This window comes from Rissa tridactyla, chromosome 6 (assembly GCF_028500815.1).
Source record: "Rissa tridactyla isolate bRisTri1 chromosome 6, bRisTri1.patW.cur.20221130, whole genome shotgun sequence".
NCBI classification, from domain to species: Eukaryota; Metazoa; Chordata; class Aves; order Charadriiformes; family Laridae; genus Rissa; species Rissa tridactyla.
The window spans coordinates 12,560,764-12,588,106 of NC_071471.1; the positions used below are offsets into that span (position 1 = coordinate 12,560,764).

At 43.6% G+C, this 27,343-nt stretch overlaps 1 protein-coding gene across 6 annotated transcripts in view; it reads left to right on the forward strand.

Annotated features, from left to right (window-relative positions):
- VPS8 (VPS8 subunit of CORVET complex) overlaps window positions 1-27,343 on the forward strand; it is an 81,911-nt gene that overhangs the window by 33,241 nt on the left and 21,327 nt on the right. For all 6 annotated transcript variants that reach the window (XM_054204605.1, XM_054204606.1, XM_054204607.1 and 3 more), the window contains 19 exons: window positions 468-557; window positions 1,676-1,727; window positions 2,015-2,057; window positions 2,826-2,898; window positions 4,265-4,384; window positions 5,001-5,072; window positions 7,717-7,836; window positions 8,989-9,045; window positions 9,458-9,540; window positions 11,109-11,193; window positions 11,804-11,902; window positions 15,343-15,432; window positions 15,890-15,936; window positions 20,318-20,459; window positions 21,145-21,234; window positions 21,669-21,711; window positions 22,496-22,599; window positions 24,018-24,096; window positions 25,530-25,612. In XM_054204605.1, coding sequence (XP_054060580.1) covers window positions 468-557; window positions 1,676-1,727; window positions 2,015-2,057; window positions 2,826-2,898; window positions 4,265-4,384; window positions 5,001-5,072; window positions 7,717-7,836; window positions 8,989-9,045; window positions 9,458-9,540; window positions 11,109-11,193; window positions 11,804-11,902; window positions 15,343-15,432; window positions 15,890-15,936; window positions 20,318-20,459; window positions 21,145-21,234; window positions 21,669-21,711; window positions 22,496-22,599; window positions 24,018-24,096; window positions 25,530-25,612 — 1,572 coding nt within the window. The remainder of the gene's footprint in view (window positions 1-467; window positions 558-1,675; window positions 1,728-2,014; window positions 2,058-2,825; window positions 2,899-4,264; window positions 4,385-5,000; window positions 5,073-7,716; window positions 7,837-8,988; window positions 9,046-9,457; window positions 9,541-11,108; window positions 11,194-11,803; window positions 11,903-15,342; window positions 15,433-15,889; window positions 15,937-20,317; window positions 20,460-21,144; window positions 21,235-21,668; window positions 21,712-22,495; window positions 22,600-24,017; window positions 24,097-25,529; window positions 25,613-27,343) is intronic.

Sequence of the window (27,343 nt, forward strand, 5' to 3'; positions counted from 1 at the left end):
ATGACAAAGTTAGTGGAGCAAGGAGGGGTTCCTGCTGGGTAGTCCTGTTTTCCTTCGCCAGTTTTTATTTCCACAGCATGGCTTTCCATTCCAAGGAGGGAACTGCTTGGGAGCTTGACAAAATGATTCACTAACCCAGCCAAAAGGCAAACTAGTGCAATCAAGAGTATCGAAGAACTGATTTTTTTAAAATTTTTTTTATTCCTTAACCTCACTCAGGTTATGAATGTCAGAATCTAAACTGCTAGATTCCATGTTTGCAGTGTGAGCAATAAGCTGGATACTCCCTTTGGGGATTTGGGGTCCTTGCAGAGACTAGTTTTGCAAGTGGAAATTCTCATTCTGCTTTAAATCATACTGTCGGACGACGCAAGTGCAGGGACAGAGGTTGTATTTGAGAGACTGGGCAATGAGAAACTGAGCTAAGAGCAGCTGCGTATCTACGTTGTGCTTTGTTTGCCTTGCAGGTAGTTCTTCTATGCTGGGAAAACCATCTCTATGATGCCATGATCTACGTCTACAACAGTGGGATGAATGACTTCATTAGTCCTATGGAGGTAGCAAAGATGCCCAGTGCAGTCAGTTATTTGTGTGTTAGCAATGGTCTTCCTGAGAAACAGCATTTCAAACCCAATGCGTTATCTTCACGTTCAATGTGTCTATATTCTTTTTTTTTTTTTTTTTTTCATTTCAAGGGAGAAAACAGGTATGATATATGCAGTTTATTTGACTCGATGCAGTAGAGGAGCAAAGTAATTTGTAATTACTGTGCTTTAGAACACAAATTTCACTCCTGAGGTACCAATGCTCTGCAGAGTTAGAGCGTGTTAATAAAATAAACATAAAACAAAAGCAGCAGAAGAGGGTAACATGACGACTTAAGGAGATTGTGCATTTTAAAACTGTCTGCTAACAGCTTTGTTGCTGGTGGTGAGCGTGGCTTATGTGGCGTGATGTTCTGAGAAAGCATCAGCTTTCTGTACAATAGGATTGATGGAGGTGTAGGCGTGAGAGGTTCTGTGGACACCCCATGCTTTTTGTCCTTCGTACTGTTCTTCCTCTGCTGACACAATAGTATATTAATACGTATTAAAGAGTAATGGAAACAAAGGGTGAACTTAACTGTGTACAGAATTCAGAAAAAAAGCTAGAAGCGGCCCTTGCATTGAGGCAGGCCGTGTTCTTAGCACTTGGGTGGGATCCGTGTCTGTCAGCAGTAGCACGGGACTCAGGGTGATGCTGTAACTGAAGGCCCTGCTGATGCTGGAATCCTGAAGATGCGCCTGATGTACCAATGGCTCTTGAAGCCTGTAGCTATGACGTCAAGGTGTTTCATGATGGAAGCCCTGCTGGTATTTTCTCAGTAGTGCTGAAATAGAGAGCTGGAAGTGGGGCTGGTCAGTTATGCTCTGACTCTTACTTCTGGGACTACTGAACGTGCTTTTTTTTTAGTGCGCCCCGTGCTTAGGATTAGATCTGATTGAATGAAGGCTGTTTTTTCATATGTCATAACAAAGCATCCTTTGCCACATCTTGGTGTCCTCTGTGCCTTTTAATTGTAAGCCATGGTGAGAAAGCAGAGATCGTGGGGAAGAAACCCCATTGATCTCTGCTTTAAGACCACGCAGATTTTTTGCCTTGAACTGCTTGAGCACTGCTTGCTTTCTTATTACAGAAGCTGTTCAAAGTCATTGCTCCTCCACTGAACGCTGGGAAGTCTCTCACAGGTACAGAATTCTTTCCCTTTCGGGGTTTCTAGTCTTGATATTTGATGTTTTGAATATCTCTAGTCACTTCCAACAGAGGGATGCAAAAAGGTTCATACCCAATAGAAGGGTCTTGGAGAACAGAAAAGTGTTCTAGTACTATTTACTACGTGTAAAGCTGGTCGACTCACTGCGTGTAAAACTGCCTTTGTGTCAGATGAGGTGTTTTGCTAACAGCTGGGAAAAAGAATCGCATGTCTGTATGCTGTCTTGTGAAGAAAAGGTGACAAATAATTTTTGTTTTGTAGATGAGCAGGTGGTAATGGGCAACAAGCTGCTTGTATATATAAGGTAAGGTTCTTTAGAAAGCGTGTGAGGTCCTGACAAATTTTTAACTCACTACAGTTGCATAATCTTAGAGTGTGCTTCAACATCTGAGAGGCTGCGTAAAATAGCAATGGCTGCTTTGTACAGCTGACTTAAAGTTCCAATGGCTTCTTGTTACATGTTGTGTGAGTGGATAGGATAAAGTTGGAGACTTAGAGCTGAAGTTGCTGCTGATATGGCAAGACCATGTCTTTATCTTCAGAATTTGGTTTGAGTGAGTTCTTGTCCTGTGTGTGACACAGCGCTCCGCGTCCAAGGAGTCCGTAGCCTGAAAAGCCGTATTTTAGCCCTTTCTGCTGTGCCTTTTGGGATAGCTCTGCTGCTTGCTGTGTTGCCTGTCATTTGCAGGAAGTCATTCTGAGATTGCACAGTAGTGACTAGTTCTACATTACTCTTCTGTAATGGGTAATGCGTTACTTGTTCTGCATTACTCCTGCTTCCTAAAATGCAAGAGTAAAGATTTTTGTGAGAAATACTGAGTTTCCCTGTTACTTTTCTGCTGTGTAATGGCGTACCTCAGATGCAAATTCATGCAGTGCATTGGCTTATTGTGTATTAGCAGCAGTGCTGTCTGCAATGCTTGCTTTCATGATTTACAAAATACATTTGTTTGGCTTATTTAAATTATTTTATTTTTTGGCTGTTCTTAATCTGTTTATTTTATTTTTGGATGTTTTTAATCTGTTTAACGTCAGGATGTAATAAAAATGCCTTTCCTCTCCTTTTCTATAGCTGCTGCTTGGCAGGCCGGGCATATCCATTGGGCGATATTCCTGAAGATCTGGTACCTTTGGTTAAAAATCAGGTGAGCAACCTTTGAAAAGGAAACTTTCCCAAATGAGGTTTTTAGAAGCTGCTGCTTATGTCTTATTTCATGGGTTTCTGATAGAAAACTTATCATCAATCTGATAGCTGTACCCTTGTGATATGAGTATATACCACTGTAAATCCCAAATAAATTCTTAAAGAATGAAATCACACAGTTGAAATCTGAACCTTTGCGTTTAACATTTTTCTTTCAACTGTAAATTGGGGTGTGGGAACATAGAGGTTTCTAGTGGCAGTAATGCTGATTAAGTTTTTTCCTTATTCTTTACTACAAAGTTAACAGAAATTTGTAGTCGTTTCTTCTTTCTAAACTTGACTATGACTTGTCTAATATTGGAGGATTTTCCCCACTTAAGTGCATGTAACATGGGATTGACAGGAGTAGAAAGTGAAATAACATCAAAGAACACTAAGTAAGTATTCCTTCCTCTGGCTCATGCCAAAACTTCCATTTGTGTTGGAGTTTTCCCATCTCATTATTACATCTCTGGCCTCTCTGCACAGCGAAGTGTTAGGTGAGTCTGAAAGTCAAGCTGCTAACTCCTCCTGGCTTCACTGCCACTGTGGTGACGGAAAATTAACTTGGAACAGGAGTAATTGAGAGAAGGTGGCATTTCCTGAGGATGGCTGGGAGAGTGTATTGCCTGTCACTTCTCCGTGGGATCCCAGTGCGTGTCTGAACACACATACTCAGGAGCGCTGGTCAGTCTGCAGCAGTCTGCTCGCTCTCTGCTGGAAGCCAGATCTCTTGTGAGCGTGTTTGAGACAACCAGAGCTGTCGCTGCCCTGTTCGTTCCCTGGGAGGCACTGGACACCTCTGTGAGTGGTTCAGTACAGGGAGCTGCCTTCATTTTGAAAGACATGCTCAGATTTCAGGAACTAGGAAGTCAGTGGAGGAGACAGAGAGTGGAACAGCACCCAAGTCAGTCTTGGGAGCGCCAAAAGCTTTGTGCCTCAAAGTGTGGGGGCAGATTTGACTGGCTCTTCCCAAGGGAACTGCCGACACGGAGAGGAGCTGTGCCCTGGATAAGGAGTTGCACAGCTTCTCAGGAGAGCTGCCAGGAAGGGGAGGGAGTCATCTAATTTCACACGTTTTGGTCTGCAAGTATAAGCCTTAATTTTTGCTTGATCTTAAATTGGTTGGCGAGTCTAAGGAGGGGGATTTTTTTTTCCTACTAACAAGCAGCAGAAAACATCTTTCAAGTAAGAACGCTGATGGACTCCTGAGGTGCTTTAAAGCTTAGTGCAAAGCAGGTAACGATGCTGCTTTCCCATGTACTGGTGCTGTCAGTTATCTGAAATCCCTAGGAAATCTCCTATGTTTGTTTGAATTTTCATTGCAGGTCTTTGAATTTCTCATCCGGCTGCATTCAACTGAGGGATCCGTGGACGAAGAGGTCTACCCTTATGTTCGTACCTTGCTGCACTTCGATACTCGGGAATTCCTTAATGTTCTTGCTCTGGTAAGAGATTGCTGATCTCCTCTGAGAGAAAAATACAGTGCCGGTTCTTCCTTCCTCTGGGTCACGGATGCATGATTTGTAATGTGTGATCTGTAAAATTCCTATTAAAAAGTTCATGCTTTAGCTAAACCAGTAGTTACTGGCTTGACACAGGAACAGTTTTGATGTCTGTTCTATAAGATATCAGAGGAGATCATAATAGTAATTTGTGTCGCGAAATGAGATTGATGAAAGTGACATCTTTCATCAAAGAAGACTCTGATAGCAGAGGTCATCTTTAAAGCACAGGTAAAACAAGAATAATGTATTTGTAAAGAGTGTTTTAGTACCCACATCTTTCTCCTGCATAAAGATTCATCTTTCTTCCTATCCAAATTTACCAAATTTCCTCTCTCTGTCTGGACCTTTTGCTTTTACCTGAATATGTAAGAATCATTTTGGTAGTTAGAAAAGAGCAAATTGTGTCTTGGAACCTGGTGCTTAGGTGATATGCTCAGAAAGGACTTAAAAGCACTGTCAGCTTTGTGATATGGCTGCTGCTTTGTTTTTGCTTGTATTTTTGGGGTTGGCAGTGGCGAGCATTCTTCTCAAGGTGTCGGTGTTTTGCCTCATGCAGACTTTTGAAGACTTTAAGAATGACAAGCAAGCTGTGGAATATCAACAGAGAATTGTGGACATACTTCTGAAAGTGAGTGTGCCTGAAAATTAACCTCTGTGTTTACATCTGACTGATTATATACAACACTGTGCAGTAAAAGCTGTAAATTGGACGAGGCGTTTCCAGTCCTGCCCTGGATGACGCCTCTGAGAAGGTGGTGGGCTGGAGCGTGGATTCCCCTCGGCCAAGACTGTCGGTTGGATATTGGGAAGTGGTGCTTCGTGCACGTTAAACATGGTGACAGAGAGGTCTCCTTTCCTGTCTCTGATTTCACCTGGGTTGTATTCTGTTGTCAAATTTCTCCTCTCCGCACTGTTAAGTTTATTTTTATCTGCTTCTCATTGATTCCCCTCCCTGATTGCCTTCTGAGGAGCCGGTGGGGGGGGGGGAGGTCCCAGGAATCCTGTGCTTGGCAAGGTGCCAGTGTTCTTCTGGTAAAACCCTGCTCCCAGTATCTGTAAACGCTGTGTTTGGGATGTAACATACCCAGAATGACAGGCCTATCTTTAGTAAATGGGAGAGAAGAGGAATGTCAGAGTTATCAGCCTGGTGCTCTAGAAATCACTTGTCATCTGCAGACTGTGTTCCCTAACAATGAATGTTCTCATTAAAAGCTATCGCTGCCAAATGCCGGTTGCTTTCCCCTTCAAAGCTGTCAGCATTAATAATGAGTAGCTCCACTTGGAAGCTGTTTATGTATAAACATATCATAAGTAGCATTTCCCTGTCACTGTCATCGAGAGCAAGGGCACCAGCGAGTGAATTTGGTGACAGTGCTGCCGCAGGAGGCTGTGTTGGAGGGGCTGAGATTATGCCGCTGTGGGGACACTTCTGTGAGCCTGCCTGTGTAGGACATTACTGTAAGGATGTTTGTTAGCCCTGTGCTGGGTTAGGCCCTGCTTTTTTGTGTCTTTAGCTGCCGTCAGCAGGAGGTGGCACACTGCAGCTGTGTTCTGGAGCTACTGTGGGCTGTGTTCCTGTGGCACGGCGTAGGCTGGATCGAGCGGTGTACAGCCCTACTCTGTGCTGTTGGCCACAGAGCAAATGTCCACCGTGACAGAATTCAACCCTGCTCTTGGAGGGGAAAGGGAGGGCAATTGTGAGAAGTGCTGCAGGATTAAACGTATCTGCAGGCAAACAATTTGGTCTTGTGAGAACTGTCAGTCCCTTGGTCAGGAATCTGCTCTCCCTTTGTATAAAAATGTAAAAAAACCCAAACTTAGAACTCTTTATTTAAATTTATCATTGGAAAAAAACCTCACTTAAGAAATATCTGCACTTTTAAAATAGTTCGGTGAACACAGACATCCTGCTAATGCGGCTCTAATCTTTGCCAAATATATTGTCTTTTAGAAGGTCCACATGGCTGGCCTGCAGCCTCTGTAAGGTTGCTCTGTTTCAGAGGTACAGTGTTGTCACCTTCACGTGGACTGATGAGGACACCCCATTTGTGAAAAACACAGCCAAAATGAATAAAACACTCCTGTCATTTTAGTGAGCCATATATTTTAATGCTATTAGCTAACATTATTCTGACTAGGCTCCTGTATAAAATAGCCTTTTTACACAGAACATGAAGATTGAAAAAGAATGATAGCATTAGCTGATGTTTCCAGCAGAGCTCTACTGGATTCCTTAACGTGTCTTACCTGTCTGCCTCCACTTGTGTAAGATAACCATGAGCATCTCCTGGGGATCTGGAACTCCAGCTCACTTTAAGAAATCAATTTTATCTCCCAAGCTTAGACTTAATGAGGTTATACACTGTGAGATGCTTCGTGCCTGGGCTTTGCTAGAGCTGTTCTTAGATGTTAGCTGACAGAGTTGCTCAGGTGATGGATTTCCTCCCAGCTAAACCCACTGCTTTTGGAGGGGGACTCTCCAAACAGGGGCATTTCACTTTCCCTTAGTGTTTAGGATTTTTTTAGAAGCATGAGACAGCAAAGTCAGGACACATCACGCTTGTTTTTCATATACCAGACAGGTGACAAGCGCTTCTCAGGTTTCAAATCCCTTTTGTAGTGACTCTTAGATATTCCATTTTTCTGTAATTTCTAGTCAAGTCGGCACAGCCACAAGTTTCTCAAAATATTCACAGACTAACAGCTAATTTAATGTGAGAAAAGAAACTTCCCCAAACCTACAGTCGTTTCTTAGTCATTTGATCAGTTCTTCCGCATACCACAATTGAAGTGGTGAGCGCCTGGAGCTTAAAGTCAAATGTATTTTTTTTTTTCTCCTAAAATTATTAATTTCATCTTTTTTCCTCACGTGACAACATTTCTCTGCTCAGAAGCTCTGTTACATGTCCAGTGATCAGCACAGACTACGGAGACGGAGATAAATGTGGGTTTGGAGCCCCCTCACACCTGAAAATCAGGGGCATGCAAGAATACTTCCCTTGAGTATAGGGCAGAGAGGTCGAGCCCCTTCAGCTTTAGGACAGAGGTGATGTAGCAAGGACACGTCCACTGTCTGTGTCTTCAGGTGACACAGTGAAATGCCATGGAAGATAGCTTATCTTCTGACCTTCAGGGTGGACTAGCACCAGGAGATTGTGTGGATGGCTGGGGTAGGATTTGTTGTTGCAGCGTCCTGATTGCTTTCCCAGAGACAGCTGCAGAATCAATGGCCTGTGTTTTTGTTTTCCCCTTTTCTCTCTGATGCTTCTCAGGTCATGGTAGAGAATTCTGACTTCACCCCATCGCAGGTTGGCTGTCTCTTTACCTTCCTTGCCCGTCAGCTCGCCAAGCCCAACAACACGTTGTTTGTGAACAGGACGCTTTTTGATCAGGCAAGTATTCTTTTGTGACGGGCAGAAAAAAATTCCAAACAGGGTGCAGCACCACAGAAAATGTGGTTAGTGCTGTGGACTGAAGCAATTCTGGAAGGACTGGTGCATTATAAAACCGCATCTTGCTGGAACCTTGTTTTGGTTTCAAAGAAGCAGAGTAGGAGAGACCACAGAAGCACAGTAAGCTTCATATTTCAGCTTGCCTGCTGGAATTGTGTGAGATGGAGCAGCTTCTGCTCCTCTCCATGGAATGGCAGATTCCTGTAGTCATTAGCATGTCAGGAGAGGGAAAGCAAAGGCCCATAAGGGCCAGAACCAAGCTGTTTATCTTTAAGCCCCAGTGAATGTTTTGGTGGCTCTGTTGACACTTGTTTTGTGTATGAAGATGCCAAGATAGGGAGATAAAGGATGTGAGCTTATAGAGCTTGTATAGCTGGTAATTTCTAGTTTGTATGGCCACCGTCCTTCTCTGCTGTTTGAAATAGGCTGATATGCACTGATGCATGCCTAAAGCTTGCCCGGGTTAAGTTTATATCCCAGTTTAAGCCCTAGAAATTCCTGGGATTGAGGAGGTGGTTTCAATGGCTTTAGCAGTCATACTTCAGTGATGTGTGAACTGAATGTGAACACTAATGAAAAAGAAGTTAGAAAATATACGTCCTTTGTCGTAATTTAAGACCAAAGAAGTCTGTGGAGGCTAAATGGATTTGGATTAAACACTGTAATTACAGATCTATTAAATTTTATGAATAACATGATTTCCTGTTTTTCTGGGAGGGCTGGCACAGCCTGGGAGAGAAGTCGAAAGAGTCAGCGCAGGGGTTCCAGCCATTTGATGTGTGGCCCATGGCAGGGCCGTGGGGTCCCCTGGGTTCTTCTACATTCCCTGGGTTCCCCAAAGTCTGATTCTAGATCCTGGTGCAGAGTCGTGGGTTTCCCTCTCTGGAGTCTTTCAGCAGTTCTTGGTTACTCCGGTATTCTCGAGTGTCCTTAGTTATATGACGAAGTAGAGATGAATAGTACATTCAGATCGCACTGTTGTGTTCCGATTTGCTCTTGCCGTTATTGGTGCTGACAGTCCGCTTGTTAGGTTTATGCTAACAGCTGTGGTAACTAGGCCTGACTCATGCCACCCTCTTCATCCTTGCACAGGTCCTTGAGTTTCTGTGCAGTCCGGATGATGACTCCCGCCATTCGGAGAGGCAGCAGGTAACGGCCTTCAAGGGAATGTTTCTTTAAGCACCAGGTGCGAGTGGAGCGTAGAGCAAAGTCCAGCCTCATTGGGAACATTTGCTGGCTGAAGGTCCTAAGCTAATGCAGTCACCGAGCACAGGAACGGTGGCCAGTATGGAAGAATTGGGCAGTGCTCACAGCAGGAGTGAAGGAGGATCCGACCCCAGCATTGCCCGCAGGAGAGGTTTGACAGCAGTAAGAACAGAAGCAGGAAAAGTCCTGGATAAGCGCATGACCTTCATAGTTAATGGACAATCAATTAAAAAAATCTGTAAAATAAGCCCTGTGTTAATGCAAAGTGTAATGGAGCAGGAAGAGTGTACTTTTGAATGGCACTGTCTGTCCAGCTGCTATTGCAATATAAATAACTGGCCTTCAATATCTGCAGGTCCTTTTAGAATTGCTCCAGGCAGGAGGGATAGTACAGTTTGAAGAGAGCCGTCTTATCCAAATGGCAGAAAAAGCAGAATTGTAAGTTGCCATGTACAATATATAAATACTACCTTTAAATCTCCTCCAGAGCTTTTTTCCTCCACGTTTCTTGTTCCTGCTTCGCAGCTGTGTTTGGGATTATTTTGCCTATGCATTCACATATGCTTCATTTAATATGTTCATATTTAGTCCCAGTCTTTCTATCTTAACTCTACTGAGTGTTCTTACAGAAAGCATCGTTAAGAGGAGAGGGGATAGAGCTGTGGAGACCCTTCAGCATGAAACCCTGTGGGGACTGATGAGTTTTGGCACTTCCTACCCTAGAGCCCAGGCTTTGTTTAACGGTATAGTTGTATATTTGAGTGCTCTGCCACTGACAGATGGAGATGACTTGTTGGGGTGAGACCCACAGGTGGATTTAAAAGCACGAAGGGGTCTGAAGCCACCCCCATGGTACTCATTTTAGAACTGAGTAGGAGAGACAAACAGTGTCTGGAAAGGCTGAAAATTTCCACCATCTCCAGCTTTATGCTTCCAGAAAGAGTCTGTCATGCCTGACCAGAGTCAGCCAGGGAGGGGGCATCTGCGTCCCAAGACTTGAATTTGGCTGTTAGGTGAATTAATCCACCATGCGACAGAGGACACGAGGGGTAGAAGTGCAGTGGTGGGGTACGCCGTGCCTGTCTTCCTGCCTGTCCTAGAAGGAGTTACTCAACCAAATTTTTCAGACTCGAGAAATGTGGGTTTTTTTCTCCTTGCTTCAGAGACTTTGACAGCCAGAACCACCAGCTCAGCCACTTCTATCGGAGCTAAAAGACCTATAGTGTAGTGTTATTTAGCAGACTCTTCATTTGTTTTGCCTCAGTTGCATCTGTTTTTATCTAATGCTTATTAAAATCTGAAGGTAGGAAGCTGTGTCATAACACATTGCTGAGTCATGTTCAGAGTGTTTCTTCAAATTAATATTGTGGATTGGCCTAGTTTAGAGTTGAGTGTGTTACGGAAATAAGGAAGATATCTATGAAGAGCAGAACCTGTGAAACCTGATTTCTTTAAGGATTTTTGTCCCCTGTCACTTGCCTCTCACCTTAGTAACTCTGATTTTAGATTAGATGAGATGTTAGGAAGAAATTTTTCACTCTGAGGGTGGTGGGACACTGGCCCAGGTTGCCCAGAGAAGCTGTGGCTGCCCCATCCCTGGAGGGGTTCAAGGCCAGGTTGGACGGGGCGTGGAGCAACCTGGGCTGGTGGGAGGTGTCCCTGCCCAGGGCCAGGGGGTGGCACTGGGTGGTCTCTAAGGTCCCTTCCAACCCAAACCATTCTGTGATTCTATGATTTTCTGTTCTGTATGATAACTTCCCAAAAAAAGAGGGTGGTCAATAGGCTGATTGGCTTGTGGCTGATACTAAATGGCATATGTAAACTGGAGCCACCCGACCTGTGTGCTGAAAACCTTCATGAAAGATACTTCCAAATGCTTTCTGTAAAACATGCAGTATTTTCTTGTGAGTGCTGCCAGACTCTGCTGGATCTGAGCTACCTGCTTCTGTTCTGCTGACTGAGCTTGAATGTATTTTTCCTAACGCGGAAAGTATTTTTTATTTTAGCTATCAGATTTGCGAGTTCATGTATGAACGACAGCTTCGCTATGACAAAATAATTGGCTGTTACCTGCGTGATCCAGTGAGAAAAGTGAGTAAATCTGGTGCTTCTGGCATTTTTAATTCACAGCAGCGCAGCCTTTCCTGCTGGCCAGAGTAGGAATGGGCACAGCAGCCCCACTCTTCTGGCTACTTCACCCACACAGCTTTCAGCATAGTGGTTTCATAAGGAGCTGGCGAGATCACACTGGCCAGACCCTTCCTCCCAACAGCACAGGAGAACCTGGGGGAGAGGCTAATGTCGAAGAGGAATTCAGGAATACGCTGGGAAAACTGACCTACCCTCTGGTAGAGCATTCTTTTCTCTCTGCCTGTGCTCCTAGCTAGAGAGAGATGTGCTGTCCTTTTTCCCTGTGAGCAAGAGGGGGACATTTCTAATAGTGGAAGAACAATTCTCTTTGACCTCAGTGCTTAACACGTTTAGCATCAGTTCTGTTCCTCTTGGCTTTTTTTCCTGGCAGTTCTTCAGGAACTATCTAGGGATGTATAATCTCACCAGCAGATAACTTATCCTGACGTGCTAAGAGAGGTGACTAGCCCTGAAATCATCCTAAGACTGAAATGCTCTCCCTTAGCAAAATCTAATGCTGTTAGTGGCGCTACGGAACATACTATACCATTTATGTTCTTATGCCTTACAGGAAGAAGTTTTCAACTATATTCACAACATCCTGTCCATGCCTGGCTACAGCGCTGAAGAAAAGCAGTCGGTGTGGCAGAAAGCTTTGGAACATATAGAGGTATGGTGTATCCTAAACCCATGGTACCTGAGCTACTGCGAACTCCTGTTGGATCTGCCTAGTGCTGTTCTGTAAGCATGAGTGTCACAGTGTTGAATCACAACTGTGTAGGAAGCTCTGACTTTCAGGTTTAGTGGTCTCGTGCATTAATATATCTCTTAGATTCAGGCTGGCCACCTTGGTTTCCTGGTTTCACGTGTTGCTCTCTGCATAATGGCACTCTATCAGGGGACGATGTGCTGTGGAGCAGGGAAGGGATCCATTAGCAAGTCTTCAATCTCCTGAGCATGCAGCAGCAGCAAGGTCAGGACATTGGCACCACTGACCGCACAGCCTGTGGTATCAAATTCCTCATCTTACAGTGGGAGCAGCACTCGGCCTTAGTCCCTGCCACTCCGAACCTGTGGGAAGATGGGGTCGTGACGTGTACAGTATGACACCGACTGCTGCGAGACTTCTCTAGCTCTTTTCCCATCTCTGCCATCTCTCTTTGCTTCAGGGGATGGAGCTGTGTCTGAAATAACTGTCCAGTCAGGAGACATGGGGAATCCATAATATCTCTAGTTCCTACAAGGTGGTGTCAGTTCCCTCCAGGGTGATCTGGAGATAAGCCAGGAAAATAAGTCTGTCTATAAAACGAGCAGTCATGCGCTTGCCCAGAGTACTTAGCAGGAAACACCCCCAGAATTCTGTGTCTTGTGAGGCGAACAAAAAAGCACTAGGTACATTTGAAAGATACAGAATACTTTTAGTCTCTACCAGCATGTGCAAGTAGGGCATGACTAATGAGAAAATGGACCAAGAGGGAAAATGATTCGAAAGACAATAAACAAAGAAATGCTGTGAATCCAGCTGTACGACATGCAGCTCGCTCAGCTTGCGCCTGCTCTCCAGAGGCACTTTCAGAGCCTATGGGAATTGGTGGCCATGGTTGCGCTGTGGCTGAGCGGGGCTGGCTCGTTACTATCTTGTCAGAGCAACTGCGGTCCACACTGGGCTTCCCAGGATGAGCAAGCTGCTGTCTGCTTTGCTGCTTCTTGTTGTCTGCTTCATATTCTCGTACTGCATCCCTTGTCTCTGCTTGTATTGGTGCTACAGCCCAAATTGTTTGGCAGTGAGTGAGTCTGCCTCCTCTGTAAGCCTTATTTTGTGCCTTTATCAAACTACAGGTAGGTCTCCTTGCTGGGTGTCTTCAGCCTGAGGCCTTTACAATTGCTGTTCTGTGCTTGGGTGTCTCAGGACAGACCAGAAATGTCCTGGGTTGCCCTTTCTGATGTTTCTCACTGTATTGTACCGGTTTTGATAAGGTTGTTGTAGGCTAAGGCTGCCAGCTTTTCATGTTGAGTTGTTTGGTTTTGTTTTCTCAGTCTGGAGCTACTTCTTGATTATTGTACAGTGTCAGTACCCAACTTGTCGGAGCTGCGTGCTTTTCTGAAGTTGGCAAACAACAGACGATATTCCTCTCAACTTGTCCATGGCCATCCTTAAAAGTAGGGTTTCTTCCACTGTTCCACCAGCCTTGTAGGTAACAGCCAGCTGCTTTTACCTTTGATTTTTGCAGCTTCCTCCAAAAAGCTGCTGGGCAGATGATCGGTTCTTCAGGTCACCTTTATTGGGCACTGTCACTGAGATCAGCTCCCTCTTCTATTTCGGCATCTTCTATTTCCCAGGATTGGTGAACAATATACACAATTTCATGTGGCTTAGTAGCTTATTGGCTGCTATGAGTTTTTGGGTTTTTTTTTTATTCCATTGTAATAATCCTACTTTCAGACATTCAGAAGACTTAAAATAGTAAATAACATATTACTAGGATGGTGCTGTGATTTCAGGTCTTTGAACAACTGTCCTTTCATCTGCTGAGGTATGAAAGTAGCAAACCAGCCTCTTCGGTTGAAACTAGCAGCATCTGGAGAGGCTTTCCTGGTGGTCGTATGACAGAAAGTGGGGTTTGTCATCAGTGCCACTTCTTGTTTTCTCCATCATCCTACATAGCTGCTGTTCCTTGATGTTTATCTTGAAAATAAAGCCTAAGGCTTCTCTTCATAGTGCTGTTTGTGGTGGTCACTTTCTGTCCTCAGACGCACGTGCCTCTTGTCAGTACTGTCTGCTCAAGGGCTGTCTGCCTGAGAAATACCATGTTTGCAAATCCCTCAGACCTGGGAAAGGATGAAACCCAAGCCCAGAACCTTTTGCTTGGGGGTGGGCTGTGAAGGTCACGCTGATCCAAGAGCTGCGGTCGGTTACCGGGAGGCTGGGCCGTCTCCCTCCAGCCAGTCAGTCCTGTCTTCAGGTCCTGAAGACTCCCAGGGAGGGGTTGTCCAGAGAGAGAAACAAATGCAGTCACGCTACATCCTTTCTGCATTCCTCTGTGCTGCTGTGCTGAAGATCTTCTGGGTGCTTTGGATCGCCCTGGGCTTGTGAGATGAAGAGCGTCATGCTCCTGAGCGCCGGGGAAGCGACTAAGAGCTGCGGCTCATGCAGTAACGCTGTGGGGTCAGACACCCCGGAGCTGCTTTCCATACAATACGGTGGGCAAATCTTGCTTTGGAAACCGCACAAAATGCATCTTCTATGATAGCTCTTCTTTAAAGAGCTTGTGGAGTAGTCGCACTCTTCTGTGTTACTTCCCTTCTTCACCCTCGTCTCTTGCTGGCGTTGACTGCATTTGGTGGCTGCTACACCCGTCTTAGGTAGTGCTAAGTAACTTTTGCAGACTTTTTTTTTTTTTTCTTCCAGATGTATGTTTATGCAATTTTTCTTTGCTTCTCACTTGTTTGGAAGCATTGGGAGCAAAAAGCCTTATGTTCTGGGTTGAGTAAGCTTCTGTGATATGAAGCCTTTTAGATCAAGGTTGACAGGATGCAAACCACAGCCATCTTAAAGAATTATTTCCTTTTATTACAGTAAAGAAATTATTCCATTTTTTTCAGGGCGGGATGGGTATCGGTTACCGTTAACAGTTACAGGAAACCTGCTTTTAAAGCTCTGCTTTGGTTCAGATCAAGCCAGTTAAACACTCTTTCCATGCGACAGAGAAATTCCCTGGGGTCAATGGAGGGCTTTGTTTCCTCTCTACTGCTGGCGCCTACTCGGCACTAGCTGGTCTTGTTGGCAGGGGGTAAAAGGCAGTTGTCAGAAAACCTGATGAAATAATTTCCTCACCTTAGGACTGAGCCACGGTCGTCTTGGTGTGAAGAGCTTTGCATTCTTACAAGGCCTGATGTGTAGTAAAATCATCAACTTTCAAAAATGCCTTTTTCCAACTACCCTTCCTTCTAATTTTTTTTTCTAAATTTTTGTGCAGTGGTATTCATAATTTTACAGCTTTCATCTAGGCAAAGACGCAGTTACAGTAGGAATGGACTCGGCGGAACTGTATAATTCTATTGGCTATGAAATGGAAAGTGATTGGTTTTGTTGTGTTTCCCTCTCCGAAGGAGTTGCTGTTGCTGAGCCCGTGTAAAGCAGCCGACTTGGTAGCCATTCACTTTAGTGAGCAGATTGAGAGCATCATCACAAACCTCCAGGTAAGGTCTCAGACTCCATTGACGTCGGTGCTTCTTTACGGTGGGGTTGCCATTCCTGTCAGAAGTGATTGCGAAGAGGAATGGTAAGTTGTCGCTGTGTCATAAATGGAAGAAAAATAGCTTGATAGCTACTCAGCTGCAGGAATTGCAGCCTTTAAATTATTTGGCCTGTTCGTAGAGTTCTGGCCATAAAAACGTACTATCTCTGAGGTGCTGGTTGCATCACTTGGTAACGCGGTTTTCAGTTTGGAGCTCAGTATGGCTTGAACTCGGAGATCAGACAGAGCTGTTGTCAGCAAACATCCTCTCCGTGTTTCCACAAGACAAATCCCTAAACCAGTTTCTTCAGCAGGCACCAGCCATGGGCAGTATTTTCTTCAATGAATATACTTCAGGAATCACTGGTTTATAGCACATTATTTAAAATAGTAATGCTCTGTCTCCTCTTGTTGTACAGGACCAGTTTTTACTCTTCCAGTTTCTGAGGAGTCTCCTTGATCCGAGGTACGTAAGAAAATTAGGCCGTTTGCAAACTAGAGCTTGAAAATGTGAGTTCAAATAAATTCCTACACACAGCCTACAGCCAAGTTTAGGGCTTGGAAAAGGTGACTTGCTCTTCAAGCTGCCCAAAGTTGAGAAGGATTGCACAGAAATAACTGTTCCGGGGGGTGTCCTTTAGCAGAGCCCATGCCGGCTTCCTAACTGGGAAGTGGTGTGGGTTCCAGTACACGCAACATGACGCCTCCCCCGCGCGGGTGGGAGTTTGGGCGTTGCTGTAACAGCTTCTGCGAGAAGGCTGTGAAGTGGTTACCCTGTGACTTGAAACTGCCGTTTCTCTCCTCAGAAATAGCAGTCTCTCTTCTCAGCCCACCGATTGATTACTGGACCAAGGTGCCCGAGTTTAACATAAATAGAAAAGTGTTTTGGTCTATTGGCACTTTGCATTTCTGTCTGATTTCAGAGCTGCTGCCATATTTCACTGCAAGCTTCTCTGTAACTGCTTGCTCCATCTGCTCCTCTTCCTTCAGTATTTCAGCACCGAGTGTTCTCTTTCTCTTGAATCGGCCTGAAATGCTACAAGGCTTTGATTTTATTTATTTATTTCGTAAGACATTTATATATGCACAGCTCCAATTGCCTTCAAGCAACTGTTAATGCAATGTAAGGCAAGATCTTATGTTGTCAATTAGCTACAAATTAATTGTGCATTGTGAGGAGGAGTAGTAGGAAAAGGTAATACTATCTAAATTCAAGTGTAAATGTGTTGGTTGAAGTGGAATAAAAAGCACGGTTTGGAAGCTAGAACCTGGATTAATCACTTTTTGAATTTTGTTAGGATGTAAATTAAAAATAATCATTAAAAAAAGGACCTTTTTTTTAATTTCCTGAGTTTTACAGCCATGTTTGTATGGAAGGTGTGAACTTCCACACCTATTTTGTTTCTTAGAACTCAACATAAAATCAGCTTTTTGCCAAGAAAATATCTCTATTGGGCTTTGTGGGAGAGAAATTAGATTACTTAGCAAAGAAATGAATAATTTTTTTTAAAAAAATTGAATAGGTAAGCAGAAGTGACACCTAAGTGGGCGTTAAGTAGGACCCTGTTTGTGCTGTGATACCCCTTGCAGCAAGTGAGACCCGATGAAGGCAGTAATTAACCTGGATTGTGAATTTATGCATAGAGTGGCCTCCATAATCTCGGAGTAATAAATGTGTCTCATTTAGCTCTATCATAATTAGAGCTAAATACAACCAGTTCTCCTGTATTTAACTGGATCAAATCTCTGTATTTAAATGATTAAAATACTAAGAGTTTGGATTCACCTGTGCTAGGGACTGCCTGTAAAGCAGAAGGTCTGCGAGCCCGAGGTTTCACCCCGTCAGTAAATGATGTTGTCAGTAAGAAGTGTTCTGTAGAGATCCTTGATTGCTGGAGGGGCTTCTTGTTTATTTTTTAATAACATTCAAGGTCCCGTGGTCTGGTTTCAGTGCTATGAGGCTGCTGGCTTCTGAGGCCTATGGAAATGAGCTGAACTGTGTCTTGAGGGAGGAATCTTGCTATGCAAGAGCTAACCTGGAGATATACCTATACTTTGTAGTATATCTATCCATAAAATAGTAATTAGGTTCTTCTAAAAACAGCCATCTCTTTTCAGTCAATCTAAATGTTTATATGCGCTTTTATTGAGCAAAATTCTTCTTAAAATAAAGACTCTTAGAGCAGTAAATGAGTTTTTAATGTCGCAAATACGAGTGATTGCTTGATCGTATGAGGACAAGACTCATCACGCCAGTGTAACTATCCTAGTTGGTGGAATTGCATTAGGGATTAATTTGGCACATTTAATTTAGATAGAGATTTATTTTAAAGGAGGTGGAAGGGGGAAGGGAGGAAACAGGGTTAACAGAAATTGCCTGGGGAAATTAAAGCCAAACGTCCGTATGTTTGTATCTTATAAGCAGCCACAGAAAAGAGAGAATGTAGTGTGTATTGCTCAGCTCATTAATGCCGGCCTTTGCTACATTGCCATTTAAACTCTTTTTTTTCCTCTAAAAAAACCAACGCAGTGACGCGCATCTGCTTGCAGCATGTGTTTGTGTATTAGCACGTACCAACACTAACTTATTTAGCAATACAGCGTTCTGGGTCTATAAATGCATTAACAGATACCTACACTTTTAGGTGCTGTGACAATGGCTCTTCTCGCTGCCCAGCTATCCGTGACACTCACAGGGCCACTCGTGCCAGGTTTTGTGACAAACCAGTGATTATCTCTTCCTTTTGGGAAAGAGCACGTAGGGTACGGCAGGGGAGGTGTTTGGCAGGGTTGTATTGAAGATGAACTGATGACACTGCTACCTGAGCAGGACCTGTACCTCTCAAGAGCGTTGCGTAGTTTTTGACATTATCAAAATCCAGCATTCTTCCAAATCCAGCATTCTTCCCCTTCTCTCTTCTCTGTGTTTCTTAAATGAAACAGTGAAAGAGAAGGTCGGCTTGCTCGTGAAGTCATGAATACCGGCTGCCAGAGTTATTTCCAGACCGGAAGTTTGTTCTTGTACTAAAAATGTAGGATTTGCAATTTTCCCCATTTTTGTAGACAGAGATCACTTTAGATAGAAAGTGCTGCTTCATTTTAGTCTGGTTGCAAAAAGCGTAGAACAGTCGCTCCCTTCCAGGCACTGGGCAGTTTACAGGGTGTGTGTTGTGGGGGGAGCGGGTGGTGAATACAGGCAGCCGGAATTTACTGTTCTTCTTTGGTCCTTAGAAAGTCCATTCTTTATTTGACGTCAGAACACAATAGTTTGGATACCAGGTTTTGTACAACTCTGTCCATGCGTTGGAGACTGTGATCAGTACCTGCACGAGACTTTCATTTCTGGGCAAACACCATTTATAATCAAGTGACTGACGTAATCACAATAAGCTTCTTTTGGCTTGCCAGGGGCACAGTGTTCTCCTGGCCTTTCTTGGATGATAACAATCCTGTCAGCTCCTGTAGCTCTCAGGAAATATAGGCTCATGCTGTATATCCGACCTTTTCCATCCCACGGTTGTAGGGTTTGCACATCGATGCTTCTTCTCCTGATCAGGAATTTCTGTTCAGCAAGGTAACAAAACTAAATGCGTACCTTGATCTGTTTTCTTTCCTAGTAGGAGTTTCAGAACAGGTTTAAGAGCCCTGTTTCCTAAACAGGACAAACTTCTGTTTCCCTGCGTGATGCATCGGTCCTAGAACTGCCGCGTGAGGTTTAACCTGCAGTGGTGGTGAACTGCTCTTAACTTTGTGGGGTTGTAGGTGCTATATCTACCTCTAGGGAAGTATCATCCTTTCCATCCTAACTCTTTGAAATCTCGTACTTCATGATGCTCTTTTTAAAAATAAGATCAGTAGCAAACAGTCAGGACACAGGGCCAGCCACGGGCGCTGCATGCAATTCTGTTTTCTGTTTTGTTTCCCCCACGTTAGGGGAGAAATATAACAAAAACAAGCCAAGGGATTAGAAAATGGCCACTGCACGAACCACTGCAGCGGCAGCAGCTGCTGCTGGAAAGGAATTGGAGACTTCACCTACCTGTGTTGATTGAGCAGGTCCCATGCTGGGAGATGAGGCAGATGTCTTTAGTTCCAGCCGAGTATGGCTCCGTGGTGCGGCTGGTTGCAGAACCCTTTGGCTGAACAATATGCGGAGTCTGGTTCAAAACCTTCCAGTTGTCAATCTGCTCTATCAACGACCACGAAGTGCACAGAATTACTGCCTCTGCAAGAGCAAAACCCGATTCACCAGTTTTGCTCTGGCTGAGGAGAGAAACTGAATAAAAATGGGGGTGTTTCCCTAAAAGAAGCATGAGTTCGTGTCTCAATGAGGGAGATAAAAGGGATCACATTTTAGCAGATGAAACGTTAAAATGCGGTAACTGCAGCCAAAGAAGAATTTCAGGAACAATAAGCAAAAAGCAACAAAACATTTCTTCAAACACATGCAGAGAAGGCCTCTAGGACAAACAGACAGCATCTAAAAAGACCACTTAGAGACCATAAGGTTTCATGGAAGAAATTAGGTGAGTTTTTTGCATCTGACATAGAATTGCTGAAGATGTGTCTGTGCTGGTATCTTTCTTCACAGGGGTCTTTGATAATCTAATTTATACTGAGGGATCAGTAGAATATGTTGTGGAACAAATGAAATGCCTACTAACACACCTCTAGCACCAGTAACTAGTAGAAACAGCATAATTTTTCCTCTTAAAACCAGATTTTTTTTACTTCTGTATTAAGGATAAAAGACAACACACAATTATTCAATTGTGTGAAACTGTTCTTTCCAGCTAGATTTCTGGGCTAGAATTTGACTTGAGTCTCCTGTGCCTTTTTTATTCCAGAGAAGGCATTAACCAAGACCTGATCCACTTACCACCCTGCGTCACGGAGCAGTTCATTGAGCTGCTGTGTCAGTACAGCCCAGACCAGGTTTTGGAGACGCTTAAAGTTCTGGAATACTGCAGACTGGAAGAAACCATCCAGGTAGGAAAGATATATATGAGGATAGGGGCTAGGGGAAGCATTCACATCAACTCCTACCTCTTTAAAGTGCCGGAAAAGTACTTTATCTTGGTTGTGAATTAGTTCTTGGATACTCTTCCAATCCATTTCTAACACCGTTTGTCCCCTCGAGCTGCTCAACTGCTTTCTTGCAGCATGGTTAGCTGTATGTAATATACTGATTCTGAGTTTAGTCTCAGGGATAATAAGAAAAAAGCTGTTAGTGCTCTGAAGCTACTGAAGCAGAATAGAGACTGGCTGTGTTAATGTTGATTAATACGTTGAAGGTATGTGAAATCATGGGCCTGGGCTCTTTGGAAAGCAATGCTGACAAAATTTAACTAGTGCTGGGAAAGAGACTATTTCTTCCCTTTATGGAAATGTTAAGAATAATCTGTCCTTGATCTTGATTCATAGATTTTTTTTTTTCAATTTTTTTTTAAGATTTTAATGTTGGTGATGGCCGTAGCGCAAGTTGAGAAATAAAAGCAGCAGATCGGTGCAGGGGGGAGTAGGAGTGCTGCTCAGGCTGGGTAACATGCCTGAACACATGGAGACACAGCCCTTTCTGACCATCTGCTTGTCATTGTCTTGTGGAGTAAACACACAAGGGCAGATTTCTTAAGATAGGCATCTACTTTTTTTTTTTTTTTTTTTCTTAACTCAGATAACCCAGAAACATCAGCTCCATGAAGCTTCTTCATATTTACTGGAGAAGAAGGGAGATATCCACGGTGCCTTTTTGGTTATGCTTGAGGTACAGCAGACTGAAATCCTGAATGTGGCATTTTTGCCATGCCAGCGTGGCATGACATGCCGTCAGCATGGTGGCCTCTGCTAATGTTTCGTATTGTCGCTGCTTCTCAATGTGTTTCCCACTAGAATCCCTGGAAGCGTGTACCTTCTGTCAAATCACAATACGTTGAGGTGTCTGCAGACTCAGCAGAGCAGTATATTTTTCTGGCATGTCTTCAGACATCTAGTAGATAATAGATGCTGAAATTTGTTTTTCTTAATCAAAAATCATCTTTCAGCTCCTGTTTTCCTTTCCACATTTGGAAAGACATTTATGCTGTATTAGTCATACTGGGGGGAGGAAAATGAGGGTGAGCCTTTGTAACCGTACCTTTTAAGAACACTTCTATTGAGATTCTGCAAGTTTACTGTTCTGAGCTCTCTCTTTTGTTTCAGCGACTGCAGAGCAAGTTGCTGACGCTTATGCAAGAGGATGAAAGTAAGAGTTACCAAGTTAAATTCCATTTTCTGTTAAAAAGAGATAAACACAAAAATGTAAAGTACATACGCCTGACACCTGGCATAATGAGATCCTATTTCAGGTTTCTAGGTATTACGGTGACATTTTTTTACTTTATATTCACATGGCTGTGGTGGTTATTCTGCTGACACTTCCTCACTCTCTTACTCTGATCTTGCTAGAGATCTAGAATGAGCTGTAACGGATGGGGATTTTGTGTGTGTGTGTGTGTGTGTGTGATGATCTGCCCCGTTAGCTTTTTTTGATTGTGACTGGTGCTCTTACAGGCTTACCAGATGCATTTCCTATGTTAGAATCCATTCAAACTCATCACTGAGCTTTAGCAGGCATTATGTGTGAACAGTGATGAGAGACATCTGGAAGTAGCTTTTGTCGAAGCAAACTTCTCAGAGAAGTAAGAGTGCTCTGCCTACTGGAAATTAGCATATGCACAAGTGTTATTTCACTAGCACAAGGACTCATGGGTGCCTAATTAAGTGCAGCACCCATATTTGTTGCTTAATTGTATCCTAAACCACAGCTAAGATCTTCCTTATTCGATGACGTGAAATGTTTTATGTGCCTGATTTATTGAGCTATTCAGGAGAAGTGCCAAAAATTAGGACCTGTCTTTATAATGCAGTTGCTCACTGTAGTGAACAGACTTTAGATGAACAGCATGATTTTATTTTTCTGGATGATTGGGAGTTAACGTATCTAATAGTTTTTATAATTGCAATTTGTTTTTTCCCCCAAAACTTAGGCTCAGCTGAACTCCCCTTGCTAGAAAGCATTGAAGATACCTTAATGAAAACAATTGCCCTTTGCCAGAGAAATTCACACAATTTAGACCAGCAACAGCGAGAGGTAAGGTAATAAAAAAATGTATCACTAAAATCAGCAAAGGCTTCTGCATCTCCTCAGACTTTCTCTTCAGGTGCTTCTTCCATTCCTCACCTACGGGATACTGATATGTCTCAAGCAGTCATTGTTTTCCTCTGCTTTGTGTTGCAGTGGTTCGGGTTTTAGACCCACAAGAGAGAAATCCTCGCTTGTAAGGGTGAAGCACAAAATAAAGCATGTGTCAGCAGTGGAGAAGCAGATAAACAATGTCCTTTCCCCTGTTTTTAGCTCCAGTTGAGATTTTGGATTGAATACCAATCAGACATTAAGGAAGGCGCAGTAAGGTTTGAGCCAGCATTATGGTGGCACCAAGCTGATGCCTCTGTCACGGTGGCTGCAGAATATTGCTGTTCTGAATATGTTCACAAATCCTGAATTTAATGTCAGCCTGGTCTTTGAGGGGCGGAGACAACACAGCTCGCTTGAGCTCTTGCTGAGAGAACTGGGTTTCCCTGTCTCCTCCTACTGCGGATGCATTTCCGTTTTGCCAACATCAGTGACATAGAAGGCATCTTTACTCCTAAGATTTTGTAAAACTTACATAACTGAATTCAAAACTGAGAACGTTGTTCCCGTGGCTGAAGAGGTGGCATGTCTGGAAGTCAAGAGTTCCGTAATTTCTTTTGAGCACTGTCCAGCGTATGAGGTGACCTGCTCGGTTTCTTCTCTGAAGTGATCCTGTTGTGCAACAGACAGCTGCTGTGTTGTGTTGAAGAGGTGTCTGCGTGCACACCCTGAGTGCTTACAGCCCGCCTGCCTCATCAGATAGATCGCAGTTAGTGTCTGCTCTCATTCTGGGTCCTGTTCCATCTGCTGGAACTCTTTGTTGATGCCCAAGTAAGATTTGACACTGGTCACCAAATGAAGGACCAGCTTCCCCAGCACAATGTTACATGAATTTTCACAAGTCCTATATTCCCCCTGGACAATTTAGATGCCCCTTTCCATTTGGGATCCATTTACTGTGCTACCTGTTATGTGTGCAGCCTCTACGCCCGGAGAGTTTGCATCTCACATGGAGAAGCAGTTGGGGACTGAATGAAGTAAAAGTAGATTGCTTATGTTGTCACAATTCCAGTAAAGAAACAGGTGAGAATGGAGAAGAGGGAGCAACAGGAGCCAAAGGTCTTCCGTGCTCAGCCCCCAGTGAAATAGTATCTTTGTCTAAGAGCAGGCTAGACTGGATGCAGATTCCAAAGTGCTGAGCTTTGAGGTTATTTTAACACATTTCAGTCCTGTTCCATTGCAGTCGTGCGAAATGTAGTTCTGTTCTTCAGAAGGTGGAAGTGAGTCTTTGGAAATGGGCTCTGACATTGGTCACAGCTCATTTTTAGTACTGCTGTGTTCTTACTGGTTTTTTTCCTCGCATTCAATTATTTCAGGCCCTGTGGTTTCCCCTGCTGGAGGCTATGATGTCCCCACAGAAATTATCTGGTTCTTCACAGTGTCGATACTCTGAATGTAAGTATTTTGGCCTTTGTGACCCCAAATATTAATCAAGATCTGCGTGCTGTCTCTCCTCCTCTACTGAAAACAGAAGAAAAGCAGTCTCGTTACTCAGTTCCTAAATGTGCTGCTCCTGCCGTAGATCTGAACTGCAGTGGCTGTCGGACTGAGCACGGGTTGGGCATTTGGGTGGGCTGCAGTTGTCAGGTGCTTTGTTTTTTAGTTCTGAGTGGAACAGAACCCCAGCTGCAGCCTCTGCTCATGAGCTGGGTCCATTGAGGATGGTCTCTATAAAAAGCCAAGTATGTGCACAGCATGTACAAAGGCTTTCTGGAGTGTAAGCAGGTTGTGTCTGCACTTTGGGAACTTCTGACATAGTACACTGTCCTCTTCCATGCCTGCCCATTCTGTACCCGTCTGTTGTATATAAAATCAGTAGAACTCAAATACGCCAGCTAAATTCTCTACTCCAGTTCTAGTGCCCTGAGTCTGTCGTTGGATGTCAGCAGCACATCTAGAAAAGTCTCCCCTTATGGGAGAATTAAGACTAGTTAAAAAGGGGCTTAGATACTGTCGTTTTGGGACAGAATAATGTCTTGTGGTCCATTCCAGCCCTGTGCTGGATTGTAGTTGTGCGTGGTTAAGGATCACAAGATGTTACAAGTGTGGTGGTGATCACGCTGTCCGTCCTCCTATTTCTTTCCTTCCAGTGACCATTAGCTGTACCTGGACTCCTGGGGATGGTCTTGCAGAGATTGGGAACTCAAAGAAATATATCACCTCTCTTCCCTCAACTCATCTTTTCCTCTAAATTCAGAATGTCCCTTAGATTATCCATTTTTCGGAGCTAATGCCTGCAGTGAAGTAATCATCTGGAGCGATACCACAAATGATGAGAAGATAATACACTTGGATCCTGCATAACTATTCCGTTTTCATTCCTATCGTGCATACTTCCCAAACTGCTCGAACTAGCTAATTATCCCCACAAAGAAGCTGAATTGCTGGGTCCATGCATATCTCAGTATTGGCTCTTACTTTGGGGAACTGGGGGTCGAGGAGCAACCTTCATGCAAAGGTTAACGCTAGGAAGTTGTAGAGTCTGTGGGACTATAACACGGACAAGGCAACCAAACTGGGGTTTGGTAGCAGTAGGAAAAGTGAATGGCAGTGCTACAAAGTAAGTTCAAAATGTGAACATTTACTGTAGGTTGGGTGTGGGAGGGGAACAGAGAGGCATCCTGATATCAAAAAATTTTAAATATACTTTCTCATACAAAAAGCTGCGTGTGCTTAGTGCGAAACATGTAGAAGATATAAATATAAAAACCGTTTTTCAAACTAGAAAACATGAACTGAAATAAACCTCTCGTAATCTGGAAGATTGATCTCTTTTTACTCCTTGAATCTTAATGAACTGCTGGTGGCTTTTATGTTTGATATTTCAGCTTTGAAGAGTTTGACGATGCAAGTGCTGAACAACATGGCTGCATTTATTGCTCTTCCTTCAATCCTGCAGAGAATTCTACAGGTGAGTTTCTGAAGAGAAGCAGCTTTTACCAAGCTGTGCCGCTCAGTTATTGGGAAGAGCTGAACAGACTCCTGATACGATAGCAATTTCCATGTCGTTAAAGATCAGGTTAGCTAGTTGTCTGGCTCAAAGTATTTCATTAGAAGCTCAGTTGGTGACATACAGGTTTGAAAAGCTGATAGAATGAATAACCTGGAAGACTTGATGCTCTGAGGAGACATGTGGGAACACAAAGAATCATAGAATCGCTGAGGTTGGAAGGGACCTTTAAGATCATCAAGTCCAACCTTTAACCTACCCTGACAAAAGCCACTTCTAAACCATGTCCCTAGGTGCCCCATCTACCCTTTTTTTAAACACCTCCAGGGATGGTGAATCCACCACCTCCCTGGGCAGCCTATTCCAATGTTTAATAACCCTTTCAGTGAAGAAATGTTTCCTAATATCCAATCTAAACCTCCCCTGACATAACTTGAACCCGTTTCCTCTCGTCCTATCGCTTGTTACCAGGGAGAAGAGGTCAGCCCCCATCTCTCTACAGCCTCCTTTCAGGTAGTTGTAGAGGGCGGTAAGGTCTCCCCTCAGCCTCCTCTTCTCCAGGCTAAACAACCCCAGCTCCCTCAGTCGTTCTTCACATAGACCTGTGAGAAGATAATTGAGGTAATTTCTGCAAACCAAATAAAATATTATCTCAAAGGTTGCAATTTGAACTGAAACGTAGCGATTTTAGGGGCAAAGCCACTATGAATTTCTCAAGGTTTGGAACTAAATTTGCTGAAAGCTATTTAGCAAAGGCTGTGGGCTGGAAAATTGTGAAAACATTAATGCAAAGTTTGTAGGCTTGGAGAAAGATCAAGACTGGCCGTTTTGATGGTGCAGCGCATTGTTTTGTTAGTGAGCAGCAAACATCTTGTAGAAGAGCTGATTTCAAAACGGGATCTTGGGTTGGGTGAGCCCAAGCACCTATGATTTGTTAATTTGCAAAATAGACGAAAAATGAGGTTGGGATTTAATAGCAAACCTTGAGAAAGGCAGAAAATGAATTGGAGGAATTGTCTGCATTGTGGAGTGGGATGATTGAAGGGTTGAGAAAGTGTCGAATTACTCTTCAGGGTTTCTATTCCTGATGAGAGAAGGAAATGTAGAAAAGGGCTTACAGGCTTCACAGGGGGAACATGCACCTCTGGCAGCCCATTAGTTTGATCTTAATATTATGCGCAATCTTGAATTTTGGAAAAAATCATGACTAAAGACAGTGAAAATGTTGTAAAAGAGTGGACGGAAGGTGTGAACAAATGAAATACGGTTTTATCAAAGGTAGAAAGTGTCGAGCAAAGTTAATGGCTCTTCAATAACTTATTTCATCTAATTTTAACTGAGGCATTGGATACAATTTCCTATTGAGCTTTGCTTGATGTTTAATGTAGGCAGGAAAGGATACCGAAGCTGTGAATGAGTAAGTGGGGAGGTTGACAGGGAGGCTTTCCTGGGTTATGTCGAGAATTGCCAGAAAACCAGCGACCAGTGTGAAGATAACACAGCCGGGAGGTATTACAGTGTGGAGGAAGATCCTGTTCTGCCTTGGGAAGACTAGAAATTCTTGTTTGCAGTCTTCAGATATTTCATCCCTTTTCTATTCTTACAGACTCTTTTAGCAGAAATAGAAAACCCCTTTTCTAGAGGCTGGCATTCCTGGCCTGGAGGCAACAGATGAGTGAAATGTATTTGTCA